General features: G+C 40.9%; 1 protein-coding gene across 1 annotated transcript in view; it reads right to left on the minus strand.

The window, feature by feature from the left end:
- The window catches only part of LOC109395491 (extracellular matrix protein FRAS1), a 79,566-nt gene that overhangs the window by 43,287 nt on the left and 24,150 nt on the right, over positions 1-12,129 (minus strand). Inside the window, exons 13-18 of the mRNA XM_019666537.1 lie at positions 10,408-10,521; positions 8,377-8,527; positions 7,120-7,279; positions 4,821-4,989; positions 2,386-2,632; positions 794-1,138 (exon numbers count right to left, since the gene is read on the minus strand). Coding sequence (XP_019522082.1) covers positions 794-1,138; positions 2,386-2,632; positions 4,821-4,989; positions 7,120-7,279; positions 8,377-8,527; positions 10,408-10,521 — 1,186 coding nt within the window. The remainder of the gene's footprint in view (positions 1-793; positions 1,139-2,385; positions 2,633-4,820; positions 4,990-7,119; positions 7,280-8,376; positions 8,528-10,407; positions 10,522-12,129) is intronic.

The following is a 12,129-nucleotide window of genomic DNA, read 5'->3' on the forward strand; positions in this document are numbered from 1 at the left end:
AGCTCTGGGTTCTAATCCCAGCTCTGCTTGATCTTTCATGATTTATTGAATCTCTCTGGGCCTCCATGTGCTTTCCCATATAATGTTATCTTTCCCACAGAAGATGAAGTGAGAATACATGGAATGTCCATCACATGGTACTTGGCACTCAGTAAGAGCTCAAAAATATCAGTTCCCGCTTTCTGTCAAAATATCACCTTCGAAGAGGTGAAAGGCCTTGATCAAGTGGCTCAGATCAGTGAATACTCATCACAGCTGTGACCCTTCTGACAGTATGTCTGCCAGCAGCATGCAGAGGACGTTAAGATCTTTGTGGAACCAACCAAAAGAGGGAAGGAGCCTGGGTGGAAGAAATGTGCCCACTGACTGCTTTGGGCTGTTATTTGAGTGAGAAAGTTCCATTTGTGAAAACACTGAAATTTTAGAATTCATTTGTTTAACCAGCTAGAAGGATACTAACTAACTTGCCTCCATTCTCGACAGATCCCATTCCGCTCCTTTGCAAGCCAAAATGCTTAGCACCATGTCCTCTCTCTGGACCACAGAGGTCAGCCAATGGAGCTCTCAGCCAGACCACTTCTGGCCATCAGTAACCAGAGCAAGAAAAGTGAATGGAACTCCCTGTTCTTCCCACATTGCATTCTTGGTTGTAATGCCTCGCATTATGTATATAATGCCTCAGATCAACAATGGCATTGTCAGTGTTTTAAGCACATGCTCAAACTTGAGAGAAAATCATTCAAGGAAGGCATTAGGAAATGGGCGAGGGAACCCTGAAAATGCTCTCCATTACCTGCGTCCTCGCTGACTGTGAAAGCCGTGTTGCCCAGGGACACAGTGGAGGCATCGTTGGGACCACTAATAAAGACCTTGGCTGATGACACCCTTCCAATGCGGGCATTGGCAGAAGCATCTGCCAGGGCAATCTCAAACTCTTCCTCCTCTTCATACTCGCTGTCATCAATGAGCATGACGTCACAGGTGGACATGGTGATGCCAGGCCCGAATATCACGCGACTGTCAGCAGACATTCCTCTAGATTTAAAATCCGAGCCTGACTCCAGAGCATAGAGGCTACTTCCCATTGCGGACTTAGGGATGGTGTAGCAAATCGCAGATACAATGCTGCTTGAATCCCCTAAAATACAAAATGGCAAGAAAACCATAGTATTTGAATGAGTACGCCACAAATTTTAAAATCTCTGATAAATGAGTGAGCTTGGTTTCCTCCAACACACTCCATCACTATTCCTGTTCCCCCTCTGACATGAAACCTTCCTGCACTGCAGTCTCTTATGGTATAAACCACTTGAGGATTTAACATACCCCAGATACTTCACCAAACAACTTAAAATGGATTTCCTATTCTGTGAGTTTTGTGCTCTGTTAATTCACAAGACTCATTGCCTACCATCTAAGACCACAGTGGGTGGAAAGATAAGAGACATATTTGGTACTTTAAGTAGCAAAATAATTGTATCCTGAAGGTAGTGCTATGAGCACAGTTCACTGCCTTTCTGAATAAACTTCTGCACTTTAATTCCCAGGGAAAAACAAGCTTGTTTTAAAAAAAGAAAGATAAGACAAAATAAAACCCTCCTCTCTGTACAAATGACTTTACTTATTAGTGCTGCCACTGCCCTGGGCGACAGCCTGTTCTGGGCCCAGCTTGCTGGTCCAGAACAATCAATGGGGTTTGCTTGTTTTCCAAGTAGTGTCACCAAGGGTTTGCACTATCTACAGAGTGTGTTACACTAATACCCAGTCATCAGATTCAACAAAAACCTGACATCATCACTTTTAGTCATTGTGCAGCTTTGCATGAAGATTTAATTTCCATGTGTTTTACAGTCTCACTTTTGAACAATCATAAATCCATATGGTCTTTGTTTTGATTTTCAGCCCCTCAAGAATTGTCCTGTATTTCTTACACAGTTTATTTCTCATCTGAGCTCTACATGTGACACTCACATAGGGAAATCTTTAAACACATTTTTCTGTTTCAAGAACCAAGATGAGAAACCAGTTCTTACAAATTGTAACTTCCCTCCTTGACCAAGGCTAATAAATATTTTATGGATTGGGTGATTGATTAAGAATACTGAGTACATGAATAATTTGCAAGGCCAAATATAACCAGTCTTCCAGTCCCATTAAAGAATAAATGGGAGTGCTAATAACTTGAACTAAGAAGAGAAGCCTTCTGAGAGTACTCGCTATAGGTAGGAACATTATTAGGGACATGCCTGGGATTTAAAAGAGTTCATACATGTAAAATACTTACACACATGAGTTAATATGGTACATCAGTATTTGGCACATAAAAAGGATTCAATAAATGTTAGTTATTAGTATAGCTCCTTGTCACCTTTGGCACCAACAGACCTTTTCTTTCAATAGGTGCAAAGAGAAAACCAGCACTCTCGTTGACTCGGTAGGTCTTCTTATCAAACTCTAATGTGGGTTCATCCTCAGTGTCATTGATAATGACCTTCGCCTGGGTGAACTCCCCTAGTAGGGCATATGCTGGCATGCTGAGCTCCACGGTGAAACTCTCGATGTTCTCAAACACATCATCATCGTTGATGACAATGGTGCAGGATTTGGTGTCCTCTCGCTCATCAAACTGAACCTGTAGCAAAAGAAACAACAAGGAGTTAATCTGTGCCTCAACTTCCTCTGCTCTGCTCCTCCAGAGCATTATGGAAAAAGACAGCCCGAGCCCAGTGAGCAGAGCACTGAAGTAGCCGGTTCTTCTAGCCCCAACTTCCTGCAGTATGACTTGGAACACTTGGCTATCTTTTCCCATTCTTCATCTGCACGTTGGGACTGATTTACTGTACAGACACATGGAGGGCAAAGACATCCTCTGCCATTTGGTGGCTGTAGAAAAAACATGTAGGTAACTATTCATATCCTGTTTTATTAACTCACTTGGGCTAGCAAGAGTCATTTGATTAGTTACTTCCCTTTCTATTTGTGGCAAGTTTAACTGGAAAAATCTTTGAACTTGGAGTGTGAAGTTCTAAGTCCCAATTTTGGTATTTCCCAGCTGGGTTAGGCTTTGAAGCTTTACGAACATCATATTCCTCATCAGCTAAATAACAATAATATTCCTATTTCACAATTCTTATTGGGAGGATTAAAGGACACAATGTTAACAAAAGCACTGTTTATTTTAAAGCACTGAACAAATGCAAGATATTATCCTTATTACCATCATATTACTTGCACAATCAAACCGACATAGAATCTCAGTGTACCAAATGGTCATGTTTGGATTCAGAAAAAGTTACAGTGTAAGCAAGCTAGACTGAACTTTAACTTTATATTTGACTAAATCCTTTACCATTAAGATGGGCTAGATCTATAATGGGAGTGAACTTAGCCTGGTACAAAACAGTGAAGTTATTTTATAGGAATAATTGTGAACTTACAGAGATTTATTCTGGTTTTACTTTGTCTAAAAATAAAAGATAACATCTTCAAATGGAACTAGGGCTATGGATTTGTTCAAAATTGAAATGGCAGGAAATGGGCCTGTATTGTACTTTTTGTAAGCTGAGACAACTGAAACGTGTAAAAACAGACATAAACCATTAAAAAAAACAAAACACACACACATAATTTTCATCAACGAAACATTACTAATACATATCTAATCAGCTAATCAAATTAAGTTTTACTAAACTCCACATTTCAAAACACACCCAACTAAATGAAACTCTTGACAGATCTCTACTTGGGATCTAGAACACACTGCCTTTTATCTCTCCTTGAAAAACACGAGTACATGCCTCTTTTTCATATGTTAAAGACTCCTTAGCTTATCTGTTCTTTTCTAATTTCTCATGTAAATTTGACATGTAAGGCCTTAGCTTAGTCCAGCTGAAATGCCTCACAGAGAGAGTCCTCTCCTCTTTATGATTTATGTTCCCATAAGAATAATGAAATTACTTTGACAAAACATTGAATAAATACCTAATAAGTACCAGCCTTTGTGCCATAATAAAAGATGACAAATGTAGGGCATCCTGCCATAAAGGAGTTTACTATTTAAATTTTCTTCCTTTCTCTTTTGCTTTCGTTCTCTCCTTTTTTTCTCTCTCACTCTCACCAGGGTACTAATTACTACCGCTGTTACATAGAAACTTACAAATTTATCTTTCTACCGCAGAATTCCTCTCAGCTCTCCCTACCAAGCTATAGAGCTGTCAATTTATTGTCTCTAATGCAACTCACACTCAAGGTATGCAAAGTCAAGATCACTCACCAAACCTCCTCCTCCTAGCAAGGAGCACCACCATCCATTTTCCCTTCTGCCCCACTATCGAAACCACTGCTGAATCCCATCAGTTGTTGGCTTACTCATCTGTTGAATCCATCCACTCCTCTCCACCTTCACTTTACAATTGAAGCTTAAGCTTCCATCATCTCTCACCCAGCCTATCCAAGGGCTTCCCAACTGGTCTCCCCATACTCCTTCTCCCCTCCCTTCAGATAAAGGGGAGAAAAAAGGTTAGGATTCCAAAGGCTGTGTGCAGAATACGATGCCATAGAGATTTTTTTTTTTGTCATGAAGCACAATGTAAAGACTGAGAAGCTAGAAAAGTTAAGCTTTGGCAGCTAAAACCAATGGAGATTAGACAGACTGTGAAGAACAAAATACTGTGGGAATGGAACATAGAAAAATTACTGGAGGAAGGATGCCAATGGAAAGAGAGGTGGGGCCAAAAGAAGTGGGAAGGCGCCACAGTAGCCTACAGCACATCACAGCTCTTGCAGGCAGCTCAGGCATCAGAGGTCCCCCACCCACTTACCTGGCCAGCATATTCCACGTAGTCCTGCTGCCCGGGTTGGGAGCTGACCCTGGAGCTGGAGCTGGCGGTGCCTTGTTCAGTGCGACACAGGACGATGGCATACTGGTTCAGGTTTCCAGTCCTCTGCACTGTGACGCTGACAGATCCCCCCTTCTCACTGACATTGTAGCTAGAAGCATACAAAAAGGGAGTCTTTGAAATGCTGCCACTGGGCTTTGAAGGATTCACTTGTTTAATACCAGTCTCTTCTGGTTGGCTAGTAGTATCGGGCATTTTGGAGAACAGGAAGCTTGGTTCCTTTCAGAAGTCAGGTTGTAAACTGACAGAACGTGTTCACCTGGGACAGTCACAGCACCAAGTGACCAAGAAAACTGTGGATGCAGATCTGTCTCATTTTCAGAGAGAGTGGGAAGCCATTCAGAAGGTTGGTAGCACAAAGGCACTATGAACTTTGTATTTCGGAACATAGAGAAATGATAATCTCTCCCTAGTGTGGGAGAATAATCATAATAGGTCAGTGTGTTCTTAGGGAAGAAAGTTGCTTGGGAAGCAATTAATGACCTAGCTCAGGTGGAAACTGACTGGATGGGATCTATAGGAAGTGTGTAAAGGACTCAGGACAGTGCCAGACGTAAGAAAATGAGAATTGGGCCTAGATAACAAATGTGTTTAGACAACAGGGGAGTGACGGGGTGCTATAGACTGAATGTGTCTGCCCCTCTTCCAAAACTCATATATTGACATCCTAACCCCCAATGTAATGATATTAGAGGTTCAGCCTTTGAGAGGTGATTAAATCACAAGTGTGAAACCCTCATAAATTGGATTAATGCCCTGAGCTTAGTCTCTCATCCTTCCTCCATGTCAGGTTACAGTGAGAAGACAACTGTCTTATGAACCAGGAAGCAGGCTCTCAACAGACATTAAATCTGCCAGCACCCTGATCTTGGGCTTCCCAGCCTCCAGAACTGTGAGAAATAAATTGCTGGGGTTTATAAGCCACCCAGTCTATGTATTCTGTTATAGCAGCCAGAACAGACTAAGAACTTAGCTTGCTGCTAGGAATTTGTATTGCTTTTGCAAAGTAGGAGAGAAACTATCCATGTGCTGGTAATTCATAATAAGCTTCTCGGTTTGGAAAAGCCCCCAGTGGGGCCTGAGCTGGGCTTTGGTTTTCATCACTGAGGATGGCCATTGGACCAGGGCTTGTGTCCAATGTGGATTAGGGCAGTGCCTCTGAGAGGTTAGTCCTCACTGCCACCCTTGGGGCCTCTGTACTATTTAGTTCATTAAACATTAGAGGGTTTCCAGAAAACATGATTGATTTGATGCAATTAATTCAATTTTGAAGGAGATACATAAAGCGGCAAATTAACAATAAAACATTACACATATAAAAGTGGATTCTGATTTTCCACTAATTCTCTAAGTGTGTGTGAATAATCTGGGGTGCATGACATCAAATTTGTATGTTGTTCCTTTGTTTCGCCCAAGTTCTAATTTCATCTGACTTATCATGAAGTTGATTTCTTAGAATATTGAGTCTCTGAGATGCAGATTTAAAGAATTCTTTCCCCCACAAAAGTGATAATCCTAGTTACAACTTAACCTATAAAATCAGCACTGTGCTTGCCTACCTTTACTAGTCGATGCCTCTCTATTTGTCTCTTCAACTCCCCAACAGACAATGAAAACATCCTGAAGAGCTATCTGCATTCAACTACGTATATGCTCCTAAAGATATACAATCCTATGAACACCAAAGTAGCGAGGGGGAGATGATGAACTTGAAAGCAGAGAGAATGTAGTTGTAAGGCAAAGATGGTGTTATTGTGGGACAGTGATTATTTACAAAACACAAGTGTACACTTTTTTTTCCTATCAGTTCTACTGGATTACCTTCTAAAACTGAAAGACGCAAAAAAAAAAAAAAACATGCTGGAGAGGTAGTAAAGCACAATGGTTAGGATCACTGGCCTTACATCCTGGTTTTACTGCCGATTAGCTATACGACTTCAGGCAAGTTCCTTAACCTTTCTGTCTTTATTGTTTGTTGTTGCAGAGGCAACAATAATGTTCATCCTATAATTGCAATATAGAACTAGGTGAGTAGGTCAAGTACACAGTACAGTGCCTGGTACATACAGTATTCAAAAATATTTGGTGTGATTATTATTTTTATTATTGTTATCAACACCAGCGTCATCAGATGGCTAGAGCTGACCCATAGGGTGCTTCCCTGATTTCCTCTGCTTGCCTGATTCATTTCTCAAGAAAGAACACACAGGAACACTTGTACCTGGTATATTTAAAGCTGATGAGGGACCACTGGATATGGAAGACATTGTCGCTGACCACGTTGGGTTTACTGTCTTTCACCAGAAACTGAAAACTATCCATCATCTCATGGATCTTCTCCTCATGTAACACGTAGCGAATCAACCCCAAGTTCACATCCTCTGTGAGAAAAAATACACTATGAATTAGCCCATGGTTGTAAGCACAGCCACAGAGATCCCCACTCCAACACACCCATTCTCCTAATGGGTCACAGACAGAACTTGTTTTCCCAAGAACAAAAAGGGATAGTAGTCTTCAAAACAAATGTTCCTGCCTGGTTTAAAAATAAGGTCCTGTAGATGTGTGTGACAAAAGGCCTGTTTTTATGTATAGAAAATACCCATATGTAAAATGAGAATTCCAGGGTTTTGGCTAAATAAAGCACTCTAATAAATGTCTATGGAATGTTAGAGATAAATCTGAGAAATGACAGAGAAAAGTCTTCAGTCCCATCCTCTGTGTATATATGCTCATGCCTACACTACCTTCTAGATAAGGTTCTTTGGAAGGTATGTGTTACTAAGAAAAGCTGGGGGTTGGATTAAAATAGCCCACATACAACGGTACAGAAAAAATGGGGTAGAAGAACACATAGGACTGAGTGCAGGGAGAAAAAGGAAATGTGGCATATGAACTGTAACATGCAGTTTTGCAGTGTCTGCTCCCAACCATGTCTATTCTCAAAAGAAGTCTAGAAGATTCTAAAAAGTTTTAGGAAACTAAAGTACAAAGTAGTCTGCTTGATCTGATTCAAAACAGGAAAACCTTTCTGTTGAACATTTTATCCATGTTGATTTTAATTTCTTTGCTGAAGACTTAAAAAAAAAATCCATAACCCTAGAGAACAAAAAGTAAACCACACAGGTTCACAGGTCTTGTATAAAGTCGGGTGGCTGTTTTTGTTTTTTGTTAAGAACACCAAGCAGTATCACATGATCCCTTCCAGAAAAACTGGCCAAAACCTAAAGCAATTTGGGAGCTGAGGAAGCATGGTAAAGAAGATTTTTTTTTATTGCCATAATTCAGAGTAACAGGAAAATAAATCAGGAGAAGTAAAATTCCAAAGTTGAATGGTTAGACACTAAAAGATCTACTTGTTTTCAAATAGGCTACTTAGGGGTAAGAAGCCAGAAGTGGTTGTGAGAAAGGTCAGAGAGGTAGGGAGAGCGGTGTTAGAATAGATTCCTCCTATTTCTTAGTTCTCCGAATCACCCACCCTGCGTGAACGTCACAGCAGCTCTGCCAGGCTGCAGCTTGTTCTCCACGTAGCCATGCTTGGGGCCCGTGGTAATCTCATAGACAAGCTGCAGGTCCTCCGTGTCTGGGTCCATGGTCAGCAGTTCCTTCTTGGTGATCAAGTTGGTTGCCTGGAATAGAAACCCATTAAATTTAATTCCTGACGTGGGAATAAAGCAAGAACAAGACCCCGTGACTCAGGTTTAATTCAGTTCAGCAATGATTTACAGAGTGCATTTACTGCATAGAAAACGCTATCATTATTGAAGAGGCTATGAGGATACAAAACATCCCAGCCTATGCCCTTGAGGTGCTCACACTTCATTGGGAAATAAAAGCTCAAGAGCAAGGTTGTGGCAAGATCTTTAAAGGGAGATACAAAAAGAGTGTTACCTACTTATTGGGAGCAGGAGAGATTAATTCCATCTGAATTGAGGAGGGAAGGATTTATGGTGGTGGAATTTGAATTTGGCCTTTAAAGAAGGTTGGAATTTTGAAAGAATGATACAGTACAGGGAAGATGGCCATTTTACACCTTATAGGAGTCAACAGCAATGCTTGCAATTGAGTCAGATAAATTTCTGATACCCCAATATTGCTCAAATATACAGGCTTAATTTTAATTCACTCATTCATTCATCAACGAATATTTAGTGAGAGCAAAGGTTGGAGAGAAAAAAGGTGTGGTCAACAGTTTTAAATGTTAAAATAAGGACATGTAAGTGACCTTTGGATTTGGCAAAATAGAGGTCATTGGTGACTTTAATTTAAAGAGTCACTGCAGTAGGGAAGGAGTGGGAAGTAGAAAACCAATTAGAAGAGTGTCAAGAAAAGAATGAGATGGTTCTGAATATGGAGAAAAAATAAATTAGGGCACAAAAGGAATTTGTATTAATTTTGTTTCATATATTTAAGAAAATCCCAATTACTTTAGTGAAAAGCTATAGCACAGCAGCTACATACACAGGCATGTCTCATTTTATTGTACTTTATGTTATCGCGCTTCACAGATGTTGTGTTTTTTACAAATTGAAGACAAGACCCTCCACCAGCAGAAAGAGTACGACTCTCTTTATCACGGTGCTCGCGTTATTGAGGTTGTCTAGAACTGAACATGTAATATCTCCAAGGTATGGCTGTACAACCAACTAATCAGCTCCGTGGAAATGAGAAAATTGACATCTTTGAGGGAATACCACACACAAAATTAAGAAATCATTTCCCAAACTGAAATGACGAACTGTGTGTGTTTGGGTTGGGGATAGGGATTTAATGCTTGACGTGTCACCAGGTGAGAATTATGGCATCTCTTTAAATGACCAAATTAAGATTTAGGAGAAGGAAAAAGAAAGCTCGAAAGTAGAATTTCTCTGAGGACACTCACCGACAAAAGTACTTCCTTCCCATTTATGGTATATTCCATATGTTTCCCCAAATCCATCCTCCCCTTCTAGTTAACAAAGCTTCAGCAGAGCACCTCACTGCCCAGCAAGAGGCTCTATTTCCTAGGATCCCATGCAGCAGACGGGGCCATGTGGCCAATTTCTTGCCAGAATAGTATGAGTGCAAATGATGTGTTTAATTTCTGTATCACTTGCTTACAATGAAGTTTCTCACCCACTACTTCTTTGTTGTCCTCTTCCCATGGGCTGGGGTGTTGATGAAAACCTGGAGAGACTTGGCTACAGTCAACAGTAACAACCCAGTGATGGCAGAACAATAAGACAGAAGGAATCTGCCATCTCTGAGGGGTCATATGGAGCCCTAGACGACGGCCTACTTACTTCCATCCTATATGTGAGAAAAATTAATCTGCCATTTTCTTTGTGCTACTATATTTTGGAAGTCATTTTATAAGAACATCTTAAACTATATACAATCCTAATCAAACTCAGCTCACTTAGGGAGGGATAAACATGAGTTGAGCTCAAATTATATTCATAAGTATTGTCATGAGTAAGGCTATTGCCCAAGTTGGTTAATGTGAACATTGCAGGTGGAAAGGCCTTACCTTGCCGTCCATATACTCCAGCCACTGGAGCCCCAGGTTGGTAACAATTCTCGGGGTACCATCATCTACTGGGAGGATGTCTACTTGGAACTGCTGAGGTGCTGCTGTCATAATCTGTGGGGGAAGCCAAAAAAGAAAATTCATGTTTCACAGACATCTGAAACATGTCAGGTCTAGGACCTACAAAGCTGGAACCCCCGAAATCAGTTGACACTTCAGAATGGGCAACTGAGTTGGTTTCCATCACTTATCACCACTTGGCATGAGGCTCAAGGGATTGATTGAGGAAGTGGGAACAATACGAGAAGAAAAGCGAGACACAAGTGGCACTCTTGTTGGAATTTCACCTGCTGTGGAACATGACTTTCACAGACCTATGCATTCTTTACTTGAGTTCAATATTTCCCTGAGGTGAAACAATAGATAAAACATTTTTCTTTCAATAGGTCTTGTTAAAATTTTCCTGAGAGGCAGACAAAAATCATCATCAAAATGTTAATGTAAAAGTCACCAGTTGGGATTCTGCCAGATGTGAAAGGATGTTTCATGGGAAGAGATTTTATTTTCTTTTTCTTCCTTTCCCTTCCTTTCCCTTCCCTTCCTTCTTTTTAACAAGAACTGTTCATATGGGGAAAATGGCCAAAGAAATCAAGAATAAAAGCATGTAGGTAAATAGTAAAAAGAAATTTTGGTTTATAATTTCATTTTTACACAGATACACACATACACAACACATACATGTTGAGTGTGACTCAGCACCTCACTGTTTCAGAGACAATAAGGCAAGCTGGCACACAGGGCAGCAGATGCTGGCTTTTCAATCTTTTACAACCCTCTTTCTGAATTATTTTCATTTTTAAAATAACACGGTCCCTCTGGAGACCCACTGTGACCTTTTATGTTTATCAGAGAGATAGCCCTCTTACTGATTTATCCTGAAATCTTTTTTTTTTTCTCTTCTGAAAGTCAGACTAACTGGGGAGCAGCCACAGTCTGGGAGAGAAAAAATAAAAGCGATGAGCTGCCAGGTGGTGATGCCGTGCAGACACTGAAATTGCAGGGAAATCCCAAGAGCAGTTCCACCGACACCTCAGCCAACTGAGAATGACCTTCTCACAGGCTGGCTGTCTCTAAAGGAAGCAGGAGGATATTTCTTCCAGAAAGAAATCATTCCCATTCATCATCAGAGCAGGAAAGGAACTCTGCAGGACTGAGAAACGGACCCTTTTGTTATCCTGAAAGTGTGGTATGGTGTGATTATGTAGCTCACTAAAACTGCTTCTGCCCAAGTCTGACCCAGCTGCGTGAGATGTGGGAGTATTCGTGGGCCTACCTTTCACCAGAGTTGCAGTTATCCCCAGGGGAGGATTATGGGACAGCAGGGGATCTGGCTAAGAAATGAGGAAATGAGCAAAAATGGCAGGGAAGGGAGCAGAGGGGCTGTCTTAATGTTTCTTCCAGACACTTGAATATTAGAAGGGAGCAATTCTCTTAAGGATGTAAAGCTTGATGGCTGCATGACCTCAAGAGAAAAGCATCTATACCTGTTTCACATGTTGGTCCTAAAATGACGACAGAGATGATGATTACAGCCACGGTTTATTGGGTGTTCCTTGTGTTTCCTGTGGCAGGCCCTGGGCTAAGTGCTTTATGTGCATCACAAGGGTAGATATCACCCCCATTTTACAAATAGGGAAGCTGAGGCCTAGAAAGATTAAATGA

The sequence above is a fragment of the Hipposideros armiger genome, unplaced genomic scaffold (genome assembly GCF_001890085.2).
Source record: "Hipposideros armiger isolate ML-2016 unplaced genomic scaffold, ASM189008v1 scaffold_473, whole genome shotgun sequence".
Classification (NCBI taxonomy): domain Eukaryota; kingdom Metazoa; phylum Chordata; class Mammalia; order Chiroptera; family Hipposideridae; genus Hipposideros; species Hipposideros armiger.